This window comes from Alternaria rosae (genome assembly GCF_020736505.1).
Source record: "Alternaria rosae strain MPI-PUGE-AT-0040 chromosome Unknown BKA58scaffold_5, whole genome shotgun sequence".
In the NCBI taxonomy this organism is placed as follows: Eukaryota; Fungi; Ascomycota; class Dothideomycetes; order Pleosporales; family Pleosporaceae; genus Alternaria; species Alternaria rosae.
This window is the reverse complement of record NW_025763574.1, coordinates 282,127-299,537: the sequence shown is the minus strand read 5'-3', so window position 1 is coordinate 299,537 and position 17,411 is coordinate 282,127. Positions and strand designations below refer to the sequence as shown.

At 53.9% G+C, this 17,411-nt stretch overlaps 5 protein-coding genes across 5 annotated transcripts; all 5 read right to left on the bottom strand.

The window, feature by feature from the left end:
- Nucleotides 1-548: 548 nt before the first annotated feature.
- Nucleotides 549-3,063, bottom strand: BKA58DRAFT_169616 (beta-glucan synthesis-associated protein SKN1). The gene is made up of 5 exons (XM_046165143.1): nt 2,200-3,063; nt 1,868-2,150; nt 1,295-1,817; nt 763-1,246; nt 549-715 (listed from the first exon to the last, which is right to left on the bottom strand). Exons 1-5 carry the CDS (start codon nt 2,838-2,840, stop codon nt 646-648), a joined length of 2,001 nt encoding a protein of 666 aa, XP_046024874.1. The 5' UTR covers nt 2,841-3,063; the 3' UTR covers nt 549-645.
- A 2,019-nt stretch (nt 3,064-5,082) lies between these two features.
- BKA58DRAFT_439573 (uncharacterized protein) lies at nt 5,083-5,609 on the bottom strand (the record flags this gene model as incomplete). The annotated part of the gene is made up of 2 exons (XM_046173699.1): nt 5,083-5,309; nt 5,387-5,609. The coding sequence occupies 2 exons, from the start codon at nt 5,607-5,609 to the stop codon at nt 5,083-5,085; spliced, it is 450 nt and encodes a 149-aa protein (XP_046024873.1).
- Nucleotides 5,610-6,081: 472 nt separating this feature from the next.
- On the bottom strand, nt 6,082-9,402 carry BKA58DRAFT_169578 (uncharacterized protein). Its single transcript, XM_046165142.1, has 8 exons — nt 9,392-9,402; nt 9,045-9,333; nt 8,790-8,993; nt 8,477-8,739; nt 8,335-8,427; nt 8,129-8,285; nt 7,830-8,074; nt 6,082-7,777 (listed from the first exon to the last, which is right to left on the bottom strand). Exons 2-8 carry the CDS (start codon nt 9,208-9,210, stop codon nt 6,311-6,313), a joined length of 2,595 nt encoding a protein of 864 aa, XP_046024872.1. The 5' UTR covers nt 9,211-9,333; nt 9,392-9,402; the 3' UTR covers nt 6,082-6,310.
- Nucleotides 9,403-9,746: 344 nt separating this feature from the next.
- On the bottom strand, nt 9,747-11,248 carry BKA58DRAFT_457296 (uncharacterized protein; the record flags this gene model as incomplete). Its single annotated transcript, XM_046174627.1, has 3 exons — nt 9,747-10,362; nt 10,474-10,994; nt 11,057-11,248. 3 exons carry the CDS (start codon nt 11,246-11,248, stop codon nt 9,969-9,971), a joined length of 1,107 nt encoding a protein of 368 aa, XP_046024871.1. The 3' UTR covers nt 9,747-9,968.
- A 3,911-nt stretch (nt 11,249-15,159) lies between these two features.
- Nucleotides 15,160-15,366, bottom strand: BKA58DRAFT_316147 (uncharacterized protein; the record flags this gene model as incomplete). Its single annotated transcript, XM_046167563.1, has 1 exon — nt 15,160-15,366. One exon carries the CDS (start codon nt 15,364-15,366, stop codon nt 15,160-15,162), a length of 207 nt encoding a protein of 68 aa, XP_046024870.1.
- Nucleotides 15,367-17,411: the final 2,045 nt, after the last annotated feature.

Sequence of the window (17,411 nt, the reverse complement as noted above, 5' to 3'; positions counted from 1 at the left end):
AAGAAATTGGGTGATTGGAAGATGTAAAGGCCGCCCAGCAACTCCACTTTAATCCAAGTACCCTGGAAAGAAGATGAGGGAAAAAGATAGTAAACAGAAACGCGGTCTTGAAAAGTCTTTGTTGTTGCAAGTATGCTTTGTACAGGCGATGCATGGAAGAACAAATGCCGTGATATACAGAGTTGCGCGCGCCGTTTATATGTGAGAAGGTTGGAAAAGAACATTGCCGACGAAGCCGCTGCTGAAAGGTGATTGTTCAATAGACGGACGGACGGGCGCAGTCGAAGCGAGCGACAAGCGGGTTGTGTGTCGGCGTGGCGGTGGTGTGTTGGAGCAGTGACCCCTAGCCCCAGGGAACCGAACAGTCGCACGCAGGCCAGATAACATCTTGGGTCTCCGAGTAAGGGGAAGGCATATGAGATTCGAAATGTCGTAAACGCCCCCGGCTCCATGCAAATGCTAATGTGGCCTTCGAAAAGGTCGAAAAGTGGAAACGATGATCTATAATTAACGTGCTTTTTTGCGAGGGAATTCCAATCTTAAGGGGTATTCGTCGTACTGCCATGGCCACGTAAGGTAGTCGACACAAGGGAAGTGATGACAACAGAGACTGAAAGCCAGCAGTCTCTGGGGAGTTGCAGGTCACTAGACTTCTACTTCTGACTTGCAGCCGTCCATGAAGGAGTTCTTGGGCCAGTCATACTTGGTGGATTTCCTGGTTCATGTTAGTACTATCATAACAAATGTAATGCATAAACTTACCAGTCAGTGACGTTAGGGTTCGCATAAGGCTCAGGGTGGGTCCTGATGTATTCGGTAGTAGGGTAGCCCTCGGGATCGCAAGTCATGATCTGGTTGTCCTTCGGCTGGTAGATGCGGATGTAGTCTATCCGCATCTTGGCCGGGAGGTCATGCGCCTCGATGTCCTCGATGTTGATGGCTGCGAAACTGTTCGACATTCCGAAGTTGGCAATGATGGACATTGGCTCTTCTGGGATGACTCGCGTGCCAATGTTACCGTTGGCACGTGTCGCTGGTGCGGTCATGGTCCAGGTCTTGTCCTCTCCGACATACCAGGTAATGAAACCTTCGTCGCCGGTCTTGTATTCGAATGAATATGTCTGATACTGCTTCCCGTTGTACCAGTCGTTGTTCAGATTGGTCAAACCAGAGATAGCTTGCTGGAAGGGACCACCTTTGTAGGCGTTCATCGTGGTGATGGAGGTATCGTAGAGTTCCATGTATTCTGCCAAACATTAGTTGAATCCAATCAAACAGAAGTGAGAGAGCTTACCGTAGTCAGGCATGTACCAGGTGTCGAACGGTGCTGCTTGGAAGGACTGAGACACCACACCGATGGCGTTGGACTCCCCAGGACCGAGGAAATGAACTGAACCTTCCAAAGCATCGATTTCCGGAGCACTGCGGGATTTGCCTGGACTGGGATGGTCTTCGCCCTTGCAGGTGCAAGCGGGTAACTTCATACCAGGCAAGTAGCTGAGACCGTCGTATGAACTCTGGTTCGGTGTAATGCCAATGTCACACTTGTCGTGGTAACTGTATGGCCAAAGACCCTCAGTCGAAGCGAGGTAGCCAGGGCGAGCCAGGTTGCCCATAGTCCAGAAACCGGGCCAGAAACCACTTGTGTTGCCACGACCAGGTAGCGAAATGCTGGCTTCCAAATGTCCACCCTTGTAGCAGAGCTTGTTCCACGACTGGATCATACCAGAACGGTAGTCGAGGCCGTGACTCTTCTCCTTGCTGAATTTCAGGACAAGAACTCCGTCCTCAGTGTATGCTTGATCTGGGTCGTACCACTGGAACATGTCAGCGCTGGCACTTTGAAGATGGCTATATTGAAACTTACCTCCAAATCCATAGTAGCACCGTACCAAATGTCGACAGCTTGGAAGAATGGGTCATCTCCGTCATAGAAAGTGCGACCGGGAGTGTTGAACTCGTCTGAAAAGACCAAGACCTGCTCCTCGCCGTTGTAGGATGTTCGCGTCATGGCCTCCTTGGGCGTATCGGGATCAATGAGACCCTTTCGCAAGTTGTTCAATAGCGGCTCGTTTTGCTTGCCTGCTATGCACAGAGGGTTGTCTGTGCATGGGCCACGTTCTGGCTTCGTGAGGTCCTCAACGAACGTGCTGCGACGCGTTAGTAGAGTCGAAAAACATGGGAATCGCAAATACGTACAGAACAGGATAACCGATGAAAAGCATGAGAAGACCGAGCGCGAGAATAGCCAAACCTCCCAAGTTGACTATACCTCTGCGCGTGAAGACATCGCAGTCTCTCTTGTCCTTCTCGTTCGGATCGGGGTTGTGCAGGTAGTCGTCCTTCTCCACGTCTTCTGGGAAAAGCAGCAATCCAGCCGAAGGGTGAATGTTGAACTTCTCAGAGACGGTCTGGGTGTTAAGATCTTCTTCGCTGCCAGCTCGCGACGGCGCTCTTGAGTCGTCGAAAGGCGAAGCAAAAGGCCCTCCTGTCATGTCTGAACTCCAACTTGTCCGCCGCGAGGAAAAGCCAGAGGGCGACTGCATGGGCGATTCGTCTCGGTAGGAGCGCTGTGTCTTGATCTTCTGCGGCGGGAGCAGCATCTCGGCAGACTCTGCGATGGACGCATTGCTGTATACATCGGGCGCTCCTGGCGATCGGATGCCTTGGCTTGGGGCGGTACCAGGGCGGATTGGCTGCGTTAACGAACGCGCCGAGTTGGTTCGTGCCGTATTAGGTCGCACAGCAGGCATCGAGTTGTCGTCGGTCCTGGGCTCGTGGGAGCCCGAGTTGAGGCGGAGATGGGGAGGCCCGTCTCCCCTCGGCGATTGGGGCATCATGGTGCGAGGGAGCGTATGCGGTGAGAGTTGGCGATGATTCCTGGCTAGCTGCTATTCGGATAGCAGAGCGAAGTGAAGAGGATGAATCGTCGTAGGAGGTATGCAGGTGGAAAACGAGTGTTGCGGTAACCTATGGCACGCGGGTGGGCGAATTCCTAACAGGGGCTATGCTGCAGCTAGTGGTGTCAGGTAAAGCACGCGGGAAGCCGATAATCCTCCACTCGTGATGCGATGCTGCTCGGTATCGCTGCTGGGCGTCGAGGAGCAGGAAGGAGGGCGGCGTGAGGAAAAATGGGGGAGGTTGAGGTTCAAGGGGAGGTGAATCGATGGCTCCTGGCCCAAACGGGGGCGCCCAGGATAAGGGACTTGGCAGGGCAGGCGCTGGTCAACGGCAGCAGCAGCGAATGACGCACGACGTACTGAGCTGGGAACTGGGAAGCTGCAGATTACGATGGCGATGGTAATGATGCGGGAAATAATGCAACAAAGAGAGGCACTGATATGTTGTGGGATAGTGACAGGAACACAACAAGCGACGGCGCCGTGGTCAGAGAGTGGCAAGCAGCGGTGGGTGGTGGGAGAGGTTAGGGCTTTGTTCCTGAGTCGGGCCCACACGGACTCCAGGCAGGGCGAAGATCTCGAAGCTCGACTAAGGAGCGGCCAATCGTCGCTGCACCGGCGCTTGCATGCGGCGAAGATTCAAAGGCCCGCTTACGCACACCAGCGGGAGAGCCTTGCTAAATTTACCAAGCCCGTTTCAACACTTTTCGACTGCCTCTCCTATGGTGGAGCCTGTCAAAAAGTACCCAAATTGCCATGTCATGCGTCAAGTCCGTTGTGCTGCTGTCTGTCTGTCTGCCTGTCACCCAAACTTTGACGCCTTCAACCAAGCCGTCACGCCCCTCAACACCCCCTCACATGCAGCCTCTCCACGGTACACACGATTGTCTCTATAGAAACCACCTGCACGCTGCATCTCCACCGCTAGCTCTGCATATCCCGCGCCTCAACATGGCATTCCAAGAATCCAAACGCGCATCCGCGTCTTTGCACGCGCAATCGATAGCCTAAGATCATCGCCTCTACCATTACGCGTCGGACCACATATAATAACCGCAATCCCCCATCCTCGCAAGCGGCTTTTGTTACCGCACTCGTACCAAGGTACCATTTACAAGAACGTGCCTCGTGCTCACGACCGTTGAGAAACGTACATGTAACTTCACGATCTTATCTCGCGTTGACCATGTCGCCCACCGTATCGCTGCCGAAGATAGCGTGGCGATCTGACACTATCCTTTTTGATCCTTCCCATATCCTTCACCTTCTTTTCGGATCCCCGAGACGTGCAATGGCCAATGCTCTAACCCATCCGTTTCGTGTCTACCGTTCCCTATCGTCGTCTGCATCTTAATCAACCCGCTCCACGCCGGTCTATCCAGCTTGCCGTCGTCCTGGGCTTCCCGACACATATCGGTCGGCTTCCAATCTGGTTGAGACTGCTGGATCCTATTGTCTGGGGCCAAGCGCTCCCTAGGGTACACCCGAAATGAAGCTCGGAGGCGCAGCTGACCGCCCGGTTCTGGAACTTTGCATCGTCCGGCCGAGGCATAGCCGGATTGGGCGAACTAGTGTGTTTGAGCAGCCAATCAAACCATAATCGATACCGTATTGCAAGGCTGAGGTCTTGACGTACACGAGGCGGAACTATCTATGTCGCGCGAGCTGAAGTCGAGCAACAAGCCTGCTGGACGTCTGTTGCCATACTGGTGGTTGGAAGCACGCCGCGCGACTCATGCGTGTTGCATGGGCATCACCATTGCCGCGTGCATACCCGCACAGGCATCATGCGACCATGCATACATGTTTTCTTATCCAAACATGTAGGATAATTGAAGGGGAGGTTGGAGAAAACAAGTCCGCACTGAAGCCCGAAGCTATGACAACCGTACAATATGTAGAGAAGCACGTCGCGCAGATCTACCAGCAGATTGCATCCTAGGATCGAATTTCTGACGTCGCATCATTAACCTGCACGCTCCACCATCATGTCAGTGAGACCCGTTGACTGTCAACCATAACCCAGCGTGCGCGACGTGTTTCAAACGGCGTTATTCGCGCCATGGTCACCCGAGCCCCATCATCGCAGGAAGGAACGAGTTCGATGTAGATCGGCATGCGTACAATCCGACGCAGCGCATCGTGATCATCTTCATTTCTTCATTTCCCGGTGCATTGCTGCTTACGACTCTACGGCAAGAGCCTTGAGACCCACGATCCTGCCTTCCGCCTTGTCCACGCCTACCACGTAGTACTCTGCCCTAGTGCCCGACAGCTCCACTCGGAATACCTTGACGGTGCCGTTGCAGGCTGCCTTCACCGCGTCGATGATCTTCTTGTATTGGCTCTCGAAGCCGGTGCCTTTGGCCTCCTCTACCGAGTCGCTTCCGATGAGTTTCTTCAGATCGTCTGTGTGTATGTTAGCCGAATGTTGTACTTCGCAAGGCCTCTCCTTGTCGTGCGCGTGGAAGCGGAGGTATTCGTACCAGCAGACACGCTGTCGCCGTCAAACTCTAGCGCAACCGGTTCAAACGGCTCATCTGAGTCGCTGACATAGTATTCCTCTACTTGTTCGAGCGCTTTGGGTACGGCCGTGTTCACGCTCTTAGTGCCATAGCTCTTCTTCTGCGACGCGTCTTTGGTCTCCGCAGAGCCAGTGTCCTGATTTGCTTTGTCGAGAAAAGCGGCGTAGTCGGCGTCGGAAGACATGTTACGAAGGGCGGTCAGGCGAACGGTTTTGACGCAACAAGCACGTATTGGCAGGAAAGGACGTGAGACGGAGACGATGGAGTGGAGGGTGCGACGTGTGGGCTGGTGGTTTTGGACAGCGACACAGGAGGATGGCTGGTTGTTATGGCGCGTGAATCGTTTGGGGATATATGAGACAGAGGAGAGCCTCGCGTAGTCAGGGTGTACGGTATAACGAGGAAGATGTTGGACAAGCCTTTCCATGGTTTCGCGATGCAGCGCGCTGCGATGACGCAACAGCAGCTAACTGCGGGCGTTTCCACGAGCAGGTGAGCAACCCCACCATTTGCGCCGACCTTAATCACTGCGAGTAATTGCACCACCTGCGCTACTGATCAACAGTAGTCACTGATATTGATACGATCGAATCATAGTGCACACCAAGGCAGAGCGGTATATAGGAACAATCGCATTTTCATTCTCGTGGGTGATTAAGAAATACATACAACACTCGAAAAGCGCGGAGACTATGTAAGGCGCGCAGGGTATCATCGCCATGCGGAAGTACGTTACCACGTCTCTTCCATGTTTTGCCCTTCAACTAGACATTCCCAACTCCCCAAATCTCATGTAACTAATTGCAAAAACAAGAAAGCAAAACCCCGTCAGAATTCTAGTGCTGACCAAAGATATCGATGACCAAAGAGTACGGCAGTATCCTTCTAAGACTTTTGTTCAGCTGGTGTAGGAGCGTGAGGAGGAACGCCGTTGGTAGGCGCGTTGCGAGGGCTACTGCGCTCAGACTTGGGCGCGGTAGGTTTCGCGTCATCGCCCTCATCATCGTAGTTTTCATCCACGTCCATCTGTCGGGCAGCCGGCTCGTGGTGCTCAGGTCGCTCTATACGCTCCTGCTTTGGTGTCTCCGACATGCGAGACAATGGTCGCGCAGCTGCCATGGGTGGGAGCGAGGGCGGGTGATGAGCAGCCTCAGATGGGTGGTAGCCATCATTGAAGCGCCGAGGATCAGGACCTTCCTGAGGGCTCTGGCGCGGCACCTGAGGAGACGACATGCGGTGTGGGGGAGTTGGACGGCGGCTGTGAGGCTCTTCCATCTTCTGACGCTTCTCGTCGTTCATGGGAGGCTTTGCATTTGCGTGGTCATTTTCTTCCCACTCACGGTGTCGCTTTGGTGGAGCAGTCGGCGGTCGGTCGTCGCGCTCGCGGGCTGCTTGCTCAGCAGCCGTCTGGGCAGAAGCTGGTGGAGGAGCTCCGCTAGCAATACCACCAGTAGCAGAAGGATCAGCATGGTGCTGGTATGGTCCCTGATATCCATTGCGTGGAGATCCCGCTCGGTTCTCAACAATCGGGCGCACTTCTGGAGGTGGGCTGGCAGGGCGAACACCGTATGGGGGCACGGCGTTCTGGTTAGAAGCCTGAGATGGCGGACCGCCGAGACCAGTAGGTGGGGGTGGGGGTGGAGGAGGAACACTACCAGCGTGAGGACCGTAGTTCGGGTTGGAAATACGGTTAGGCTGAGGTGGCTGCTGTTGCTGGTGTAGCGGTAGAGGTGGCTGTGGCTGCGCATGAGCCGCCTGCGGTGTCAGCTGCGGCGGCTGGGGGTGGTAAGGACTGGGAGCAGCATGGTGTGTCTTCGGTGATGGAGACATGCCACGGCGCATTGGCCCGGGTGGTCCGGGTGGTGGGGGACCAGCTGGCCCTTGAGGGCCCGGACCGTTTGTGGGAGGACGAGGAGGCTCTGCGTATGACCTGGGAGCTTCCTGTCTAGGGCTTACGGGCCTTTGGGGAGCATGCTGTGTAGGCGGTCGGATGCCCTCGCGCTGCTCATATGGGTTCAGCTGCTGTGGTGGAAGGCCAGGGTCGCGGATCTGTGCCAGAGGGCGATCCCATCCGGGCGCTAGGGCTGGAGGAGCAGGACCTTGCGGAGGCTGCTGAGGCTGAGGTGCGCCCCATTGTGGAGCAGTAGGTCCATGTACAGAGGCAGGCTGGTAGGCTTGAGGGTGCACGTCTTGTGGTATAGGAGCATTGCCCTGGTTTGGGGCGCCGGCAGAGGTCTGTCCGTTCTGCAGAAGCTGCAGGCGAGCCTTAATGTGTACGTTAGACGGGTCGAGGTCGGCCGCGCGCTGGTATGCGTCCAGGGCATCCGCTGTCTGGTTGTTGCAAGACTCGTACTGCGCCATTGTTAGTGAAGAGCTTTCATTCCAGGGACGATGGAGTACTTACCAGTGTGCCGAGATCGTACCAGACTTCTGAAATGTTAGGGTTAAGGCGGATGGCACGGGAGTATGCATCTAGCGCGTCGCGGTACTGGTTGATCTGGTAGTACAGTACACCAATGCTGCACCAAAATGTTGGGTTCCTGCCGTCACGGTACACAGCTTGCTGATAAGCCTCGTACGCCTTGGGGTACTTCTGCTGTGACATGTAGCAGCGTCCCAGCAGGTACCAACTCTGCGCGTCGGTTTGATCTGAAGCAATGGATTAGATACACGCGCATAATTACATGGGGATACAATGCTTACCGGAAGCAACAGACTTCTCCAGGTACTCAATGGCCTGCTCCTGGCTAGCGTAGTTGGTGCTCTGCTGGTGGTGTAGCCATCCCAGCTGCTGTAGGACCTTGGCATGGTTGGCATCACGCTCGAGAACTCGGCGATAGGCGCCCTTGGCTGCCTCGAACTAGTCGTCATGTCAGCGATGGAAGCTTACGAAGCTTGGTGAGACAAACCTCTTTCTGCTGCTCGTACACATGCCCGATCTGGAACCAGATGTCCTCTTCAGTCAGTGGGCGAGGAGGATTGGTGACGATGTATTTGAAGCACTGTCCAACTGTTAGAAACTTTCGTGTGATGAGATTTAAGTATGCTTACGTCAAGACTCTGATTGAACTTCTGCTGCTGCTTGTAGATTATGCCAAGGCGGAAGTAGATCTCGTTTGCCTTTTCGAAAGTAGGCTCCATGCGCATTACCTGCGAAAAGGCCTCTTCGGCGTGCTCAAGGGATCCGTAGCGGTCATAGAGTATTCCAATGCCATACCATAGCTTGGGCTCCTTTGGATCAGACAGATGGTATAGCGCCTGCTGGTAGGCAGAGTACGCCTGCTGCAAGTCATCCATCATCAGGTAGCAATGACCTGGTTCTGTTAGTGAGATGGTTCGCGAGAGCTGCGCGCAGACTTCTTACCGAGGCTGCCCCAAACGTCGCCATTGGCTTGGTCAACCTTGAGGATAGTACGCAAGTATTCGACAGCTGCTGGAAAGGCATCCTTGGTGCGCAAAATGCACGCGATACCTTGCATAGCTGGCACAGACCACTGGTTGAACTTCAAGGCCTGTTCATAGCATTGCATGGCGCCGTCGTAGTCTTGCATTTGCTCAGAGAGGGAGCCTGCTGGGTGTTAGTCTATGTCTGTCCTGCGCGCAATGGATACTGGCTTACCCATCTGAGTCCATACAGCCTCGGTCAATTGCCCCAAGTACTGCGACGGTGTCTTGGGCTGGGTCGCGTGCGGCTGGTGTCCATTCACCTGCGCGTGCGCGGGATGCTGTCCTACATGATGCGGAGGCATGCCCGTGGTGGGCGAGGGTTGTTGGTGTTGTGCCATGAAGGCTGTTTGCGACCGATCTGGCTACAATGCGACGTCTGCGCTACTGAAGCTGCGACAGTGACGGAATAGTCTGATGGAGGGGAAGACCAGACTGGAGCAACTGAAGGATCGCCGGGCTGTCTATCTGGATGAGTCAGGAGATGGTACTTGATGGCGGTGATGGAGGATGGCTACATACAGTCGGGCGTGGGAGCGCGTCTCGCAAGCGTACTGACGGGTGCGAGTCGAGGCGTGGAGGTTGGCGCGGAGAAGGACAGCAGCGCGCAGAGGAACACGGACGGTGTGGACCCCGACTTGGAGTGCAGAGCTGTCAGAGAGCAACAATCAATGTGGTGGTCTTCGCCACGACGTGTGTTGAGAAGGAAGGACTGGTGTAGGGTGCAGCCTCGCGGAAGAGAAAACAGATGAGGAAGCCGCAGACCAACAGATGGAAGGGGCGCTCCAACGTCCCTTCCATCAGACGTGGGTAAGGGGACCAAATGTTGCAGGGATGCATGGTTTAGCGTGCACGGCTAGCCCAAGACCCACTTTGTGCCAGCCAGTGGGCCGTAAATTACGTGCCTAGCATCGACGCGCTGACTATCCGCCGCGACCCATGCAACCACCGCCGGCGCCTTACTGTACTACATCACATTGGTGCCAGGTGACAGACGAGCCAGACTGCTTGACTACGCTGCTCCAGGCAATGTAATTCTGGTAGATCGAAGTGTTTGTTTCAGATCGTTCCGTCGGATCTGGTACGGTTCGTCCCAGGTTCACCCAACAGCGGAGCCGATGGATTGACACGCTACCGCCGCCATCACGCTATATGCGCCGCATCTAGAGGACACATCAATCTGGGTTCGCCGATTTTCGACTGCCATGATGATACACTGCCAGCGCAGAACGCCACACCCTCTGCCTGAACGAGTTACTGAGACACGGTCGCAGGGGCCGTTGGACGTTGCGAACACATGTGGATCACGGTTCGAGCATGTTCCAGCCTCAACTTTCTCCCTGCAAAACAAACTCTCCCCAAGGCACCCAACACAGCGCGACACCCACGCTGATGGTGCATTTCTTCTCCCGAGACTGCCTGTTGGCGTAGCGGGGCTTTCTGGGGGGCGTCGCCAGATTACCATGCCAGCCACCCAGACCCCCATAGTCGCCCTACGGAGTGCTCAGCTCGCGCAGCCCACTAGGTAAAACGGCATGGTTGTCATTTCGGAACCGCCAGGAATGGGCTGATATAGGGCCTGCAAAAGGGGCACCAAGGCCTACGATGGTGCTGACACAGGTGGTGCGCACCCACACGCAGTACCGTCCAAAGGCCGGGGGCGGGCGATCAGCCAGCCTCCACATGGGAACAGAGAAGCCTCCGTCGTCTGCTTAGCGGCTCTCGGCATGCATCGCAATGTGACGCAGCTGTCCTCCGCTCCCGCGTCCTCGGCAAAAAGGCTCGTGTCACCCAATCCACCCCCTGCCGCAGCCTGAATCTGACAAGAGTCGATCACTTGTTGGCGCATGAGCATGCAACCGGGATTGTGTCGCCTCGGTGCAGGACCAAGCCGCTGGCATCTGCCGCCTTTCACTCGAGCACTGATTGCGTCCACCTGCCTTGGCGTGCTGCAGCCCACCGCACCCGTAGCACATCTGTCGATACCGTTTCCGTCGCTGGTGTCCACGGAGCAGCGTGACCGAGAAAAGGACATCGGGCCGCCGCTAGCAAAAGCCCCTCTCTTAGCATCTGGGCTCAAGAACCGCACCCACGTGAAACTCCAGCTTGTGGATCCAGGACTGGCCTGCGCGCGTCATCAAAGCCGTGCCGGTAAGCGAGGCTGTTTTTAAAGGGACTGCGTCTTACCGATGCGGAAGGTCCATCTAGTTCCCTCACCAAACAATTAACATCTCGCTGCCACTTTGAGCTACTGTCAGTTCTCAATCTTCCAAGTCTTGTCTGCAGTACATTCTGTCTGAACGCGGCAGATTTGCGCGGTAACGGCGAGGCGCATGCGAAACGCACCAGCAAAACGTTCTTCGCGTCCGTGTCTGTCATGGCGAGGCTCAGATCTGCATTGTGCCCGTCCGCTCACATCGTGACCCGAGAAGCCGAGAGTTTGTCGATCTTTGATATATACATATCTACACTCCATCCTGTCATCAGCGACGCGACCTTTGCAGAGTGCGATTGTCCTTTTGAAACGTTTTGTGGGACGGCGAAGGATTGAGCCTCGTCTTGGCACTCCAACTGGCGGCTGCGGCCCGGGGATTTTGCTTCGTTCATCATCTAACTGCCTGACGAGCGGCACCCAGTATTTGTTTCTGTCGACTCCACCCTAGTCATGGAAACCTGTCACTCCAGAAAGTAAAAATCATTATTGCATTATTAGAGAACCGAGACGCCTACATTGATGTTGGAATTTTTAATCTGTGTACTTTTAGTAGTGTATGCTGCAGAAGGGCCTGTTCGGTCTCGTCCTTGGATGAGGAAACTCTGTTATCCTACGTCGCTAGCCCCTGCTGAACTGCGTCGCAAGCAAACATATCCTGCCATAAGCCGCCAACACGAGGACTATGACCATCTATCAATAAACCGCCTCCCCGCATTGGCGAACAAGGCAGGCCATGTATTTAGCCAATACTCCTCGTCCATACCAGCGGTAATCCACGCCCACCCCTACTTACTACTATCGCACATCCGAACGTTTCACGGTGCTTGATGCCTCCACCCGCCTGCATGCTGCGCGCCGTTCAGAGCTGTGGCATGACTGGCAAACTGTTCCTCCCCAGAGAGTACAACATCTGGAACATGGCTCTATCCGCGAGTTGCTGCGATCTTCGCCTCTACACTGCTTTCCGGGTGAGTCTGCATATAGCTAATGCAGGCGATCGGCGACACAGATGAGTGGTTGGTGAAGGCCGTTAGCTGACAGGTTGTGCAACCTCGCTGTTCTGTCCGACAACACCCTTAGTCGGCTGGCTAGCGGAGGGAAGGTCAAGCATTTTCCGATACCCACTTATCCCCCCACTTGATCCCTCGATTGTCGAAGCAACAGGAAGCTGCATGCCCAGAGAAAGTGCTCAAAGAAAACGGGAAAGCGCATGATGCGTTGTGTTACCTTTGCATTCCCTCAGGCCCGCAATATTCCCCGCTCGCTTTTTCAGGGAGCCTCCACCACCGAAATTTGCCACGCTTTTCGACCCAGAGCCGGTCTGTCTGGCTGCGAAAAACTTTGGTTCGTGTACGCCATGAGCTTGTCATCATCCATGAAGATGTTCGCCTCAGGGTTGTGTGGGTTCGGGCGGCCTCTCGGTGCAACCCTGACAGGTGGGACCACAGCCATCCTCCTTCCGGGATGACATTCCCGAGGTCGAAACGGGCTGCATGAGCAATCATGCGGGCTGCAGGCCGTCTTTATCAAGAAAAGCAAAATTGAGCGCAGGGGTGTGGTGGCTGATGCGGCGCTGCTCGCTACGGCTATCGTCACTTTGGTGCCGAACCGATCCCGAAGGCGGAAGTATGGAGATTCTACAGGCGCAGCTCTACGCCTAATGTTCATCGCGCTCAGTTCTGTCTTGCTGGCACATGGCTGTGTCGCACGATCTATCGGGTGAGACTCCGACATTCAAGAGTGCATCGGCATGACTGTCCACGGTTCCGTTCGTATTCTGACGAGTCAAGCTTCATGGGTGCTTCCTTGTCGGGTCAGGATTTCCTTTTCCCACTCAATCTGATAGCGTCAACTCAGCAATCACTAGCCAGGAACACCTATTGCGTCGCATGGTAAGTTCATGGACATATCTCCGGGATGCTAAGCCACGTGGTATGATGTGCGCGATCATGCCTCTTCTCGCATCTTCAGCACGTCGCTGGCAATACACACGATGAGGGGCCTCTCATTTTCATACTGAATCATACGTTTCTTTCTCACGATCTGAGTTACGAAATACGAAGCCTTCTCTATCTTTTACCTGTACGCATAGGCACATTGTCTTATATGTCACTGTAAGACGGGGATTACGCGTCCTGGCATTCTTTACACTCAACACCACAGTCACAAGAGATTATTAGAATACGTATTACTTACAGTCTAAATAGACGCTTCTCATACAAAAGGGTATCGTTGAAGCCTATAGTAGAGGCATACCTTAAGCTATACATAAACATGTTGCCAACATATCATACTACGTATGCAGCAATGCAATGCGAATGGTATCATTGCCTGGTATCGTACGCTTTCTCATCTTGCCACACGTTTCGAGGTGAGGATCACCCCACACGTTGAAGTCCAGCAACTGCTTCAGGTGCACCTATTTATCATGCCTCCATCAATTTGATCAGCGTGGCATTCGTTGTGCTCGTTCCACAATCATATCAAGCGTCGAAAAATCGTCCAGCCCAGTATCTCAGGATCAAGAGGCCTTAGACATGCTCGGAGAGAGATTTATTTGTTCTAGAAGGTATGAGATATTTGCTTCGTTACATCTAACGTCCAAGTATTGGTTAGGTCGATTTTGCGTTTCTAGTACGGTCTCCTCAGTACATCTCAACCATGAGTGCGAGATCATGTGCTTGGCGCAAATGCTGCTGTGTTGGGAATGGTTGAAAGTATAAACTCGACTCCTTGCACCACGTGTTGGGGTTTCATGCATATGATTCCACGTCGCTTGTTGTCTGTAGTGATGTTAAGTCACTATTTTGGCATGTTGAAAAGACCCTGTAATCTGGATGAACGATACTACTTTCAACACGGACGATCCCCCTCCGAGCTATAAACGGAATCATCTTGGGTGATCAGGAACCATGTACAACGGCACAGGACGGTAGGTAATGCGAGAGTATAACGTGTGATGCATGGCCTTCGATTCGTACACAGAATTGTAACAGCATCCCCCTTCCAAGCTCGTCGCACCTGTGCAGCATAAACACCAGGTCGCATATCGCGGATACCTATACTGCTACTACAAGAAAACCGATCAGGTCCCCATATCACACTGGAGAAATTGCGCCGAACCGCAACAAGCCGCTGGTTACTTCCGCTCGCTGCCCATTGTCTGACATGAACAAGCCCTGATAACACGCGGCGTCTCCGATCAAGACAAAAGTCAATTGGAGACTTGGAGTAAGACTCCAATGTTAGTAACAAGACGGCCAATGCTTGAAAGGCTTTGCCTCTCTTGGCTCCCTTGGAAAGCACATGGCTATGACGGAGAGAGTTGACCCGTTACCCAAGGCTAAACTGGGTAGCATGCATGGATACGCACTTCAAGCATTGATTTGCGCGTAAGGCGGAACTTGGATATGGAGACATCAAGCTCTTGCCATCGCAATAGTCTGCTATACCGTGAACTAGAAATACCTTACTATCGATAGTCACATACCACAAAACCTCATCTATCCCAAACACCAACATAAAAAGATAAAAGCCTCCCGGGTATATTTGTACTCCGTCAACTCCGCAGCGCCTCAAGAACGCTCAAGCTCACCCAGCGAATCCCCCAGACAAACGGCAAATCCGACACCTTGATCGGACCGAGACCCGGGCCGTATCGTGCATGCATCGCCAGAGCTAAGCTGCACGTGTCTCTGCTCTCTCAGCCTCGCAATGGCGGTTCCTGTTGGGAAGGTGGGCGTTCACACACGGCCTTGTTTTCGGCGCGTGCCTGTCATCATGACCGCGCCAGCCCACCCGCGATGCAGAACCTTGGAAGTTGGAAAACCAGAGTGAAGCGGTCGACGGTTGACGGTCGACTCCGCCTCTGAAGGCTAAACGAGCAAAGAAGGCAGATATTCGGCCCTTCTCGACCCCGTAATCCTGTTCTTTTCCCTTTTCCTTTTCCTTATCCCATCTCCACATTCCTGCTATTTCATTCTACCGCGGCTCTTTGTCTTCGTCTTGGAACCCCCACACAAAGTCCCCGCTTTTTCTTCCTGTCCAACGTTGAACCATCTGTGTGGTGCTGGTCTTACTTGCTGACTTTCTTCCACATGCAGCCTGTACACATGCCTTGACTTCGGTTCATGACTTTGTGCTCTCGTTGTGTTTCCGGGCAGGGGTGTCCGAGGCGTAGCTTTTCCGCTTCTTCGCATATGCGTAGTATGGGACCGTTGTTGGGTTGCGGTTGGGGTATCCAGTGGTTGCACACGTGTATGGTGTAGACGATGTAGCACATGGTCAGGAGGCGTTGGATGGGGTCGTATCGAGCGTAGACGAGTCGTGAAATGGGCGTATTGAAAAGCGGAACGAGACGAGTCGATGTGATGTATTCGTTTCTGAGGTTGATCGCGATAGGGCTCTAGGCTAGGTAGATGCGAAGCTCAGGATTTTATTGTGATACGCTTTGAATCTGCGATGAGCTCTTCTTGTATACTCTTCTGCTCTAATCGTGAACAATCTCGACACAACCTCTTAACAGTCTTGCCGCAACATCCCAACTGACGGGGTTCAGTCGGATCCAGTATTGCCAGTTGCCTCCACCTACGGCCTTTGTAGCCTCACCGAGAGCAACTCTGAGCCTGGATAATGCTACCCGATTTCGATGATGCAATCCTCAAGGCCGAGCTAGCGTAACGGCTTCGACGAGGGCACTTGGCAAAGAAGAGGAAGAAGAAGAAAGTGCGCGGATGGTAGGAGAAACGCACTCAGGGACAGGTGCGGCGACGAGAAGGGAGGAGAGGAGAGAAGAAAAGAAGAGGAGGAATAAGTGGCTAAAGCCACCCCTTGACATGAATCCGACGTGGACACCATCATTTTGACATGCCGTTTGAATCGAGACGAGGAAAAAAGCAAAGGCACTGGAACGCAGCTCGACGTTGCACAGGCCGCTTTCCAACCCCCATCTTGCATTTCCCACCCTTACCGCACGGCATTACATATCCCTTCTCTTACAAAGCGGTCTTACGAGAAAGGCTTTGCTTTAATGACGGCATACGTCGAAGAAGGGAGGGCCACAGTGCATGTCCGTGCGGCTGAAGGACGCGGGCGTGACCGATGTCCCGGTGTATTGGTTCGCGCGTGTTTGTGGATGCCTAATACTACACCAACTATGCGGTTCATTGTTGTTTTTTCCTGTTCACCATTACCGATATGCCATTTTCTGAATGCTTCGTTGCTTGCTGAACTGGTGTACAATGGATAATTGCGAATGGGATGGAGCGTGGGAGATAACGAGGCGACCAACGGGCTGTCACGATGTGGTTCGCGCTAGCCGCTTGAAGCGAAGACGGCAAATCAACATGGCTGTTGGTGCTACCTTCCTTCCTCTCTTTTGCCGTCCCCACGAGTCGATGCTGCTCTCTTGACGCCCACACCGCTGGATTGCGGCCCGTAACGCACTACAGTTTGGCGCTTGTTGTGATGATCCAATGTCCCAACCGTGTTGTGGATTCAAGGAGCGTCCCATCACACGGCTGAACCTAGATGGCGGGTCGCAGATGCGCCTTCGAGAAGGTACGGCACGGAGAAGGATGGTCGAATGTTTGATTGAGCAGATAGTATTACTCCACCTGGACGCCTCAACCTCTACGAATTCGTTGTAGAGCTATACTGATGCTGTGGTATAGCTGTCGTGCGCAAGGTGGCTTGAGGTGAGGTGTCAGACCTAACCACGCTCACATCCCTTGAACAATGCGCATCCTTACCGGTACTCAAACTTCCTCGGCGACCGCCCTCCGCGATTACCGCGATAGCAGTGCGGCGTAACTAAGGTCACTCCGACCACGTGTGAGGAAAGGACTTGTTGACAGCTACTCACACAAGACTGGCTCGCACCTAAATGCCGGTGTCTGAAATTGACTGCATCGAACGATCCTAATCAGTGACGAGTCAGCGAATACACCGACGTTAGACCTAAACTTCGGGCGCGAAGGACCTATGTTCACACCCAAATGCATGCCTTCCTCTTTCGGTCTCTTAGACATCCACCACACCGTTATCTGCTACCACGACGCTGGTGAATGAGTAACATGGTTTACTCCAAACTCTATCAGCAATACCAAAGTATACGTCCAAAAGGCCAAGGCGACCAGTTCGTTCCCCAACAACAGAGCGACGTCTGCACCGAGATTTACCCCCCATCAATCGCATCTCCCATAAAAACCATACCCCTCCATTGGCTCACGCAAAGCCGACTGGTAGTACATGAGACGCCCAAACACATCATCACAAGTTGCTCATCGGTAAGGAGACGAAAGCATGTCGCCTATCGAGGTGAAGCAC

Bases quoted from the DNA above. Each gene is read 5' to 3' on its own strand.
- BKA58DRAFT_169578 (XM_046165142.1), bottom strand. From the start codon at position 9,210: ATGGCACAACACCAACAACCCTCGCCCACCACGGGCATGCCTCCGCAT. The intron at 8,994-9,044 runs GTAAGCCAGTAT...AACACCCAGCAG, and splicing joins GGCTGTATGGACTCAGATGG to GCTCCCTCTCTGAGCAAATG. The intron at 7,778-7,829 runs GTAAGTACTCCA...ACAATGGCGCAG, and splicing joins GGTACGATCTCGGCACACTG to TACGAGTCTTGCAACAACCA.
- BKA58DRAFT_169616 (XM_046165143.1), bottom strand. From the start codon at position 2,840: ATGATGCCCCAATCGCCGAGGGGAGACGGGCCTCCCCATCTCCGCCTC. The intron at 1,818-1,867 runs GTAAGTTTCAAT...GACATGTTCCAG, and splicing joins GTGCTACTATGGATTTGGAG to TGGTACGACCCAGATCAAGC. The intron at 716-762 runs GTAAGTTTATGC...AACATGAACCAG, and splicing joins AACCCTAACGTCACTGACTG to GAAATCCACCAAGTATGACT.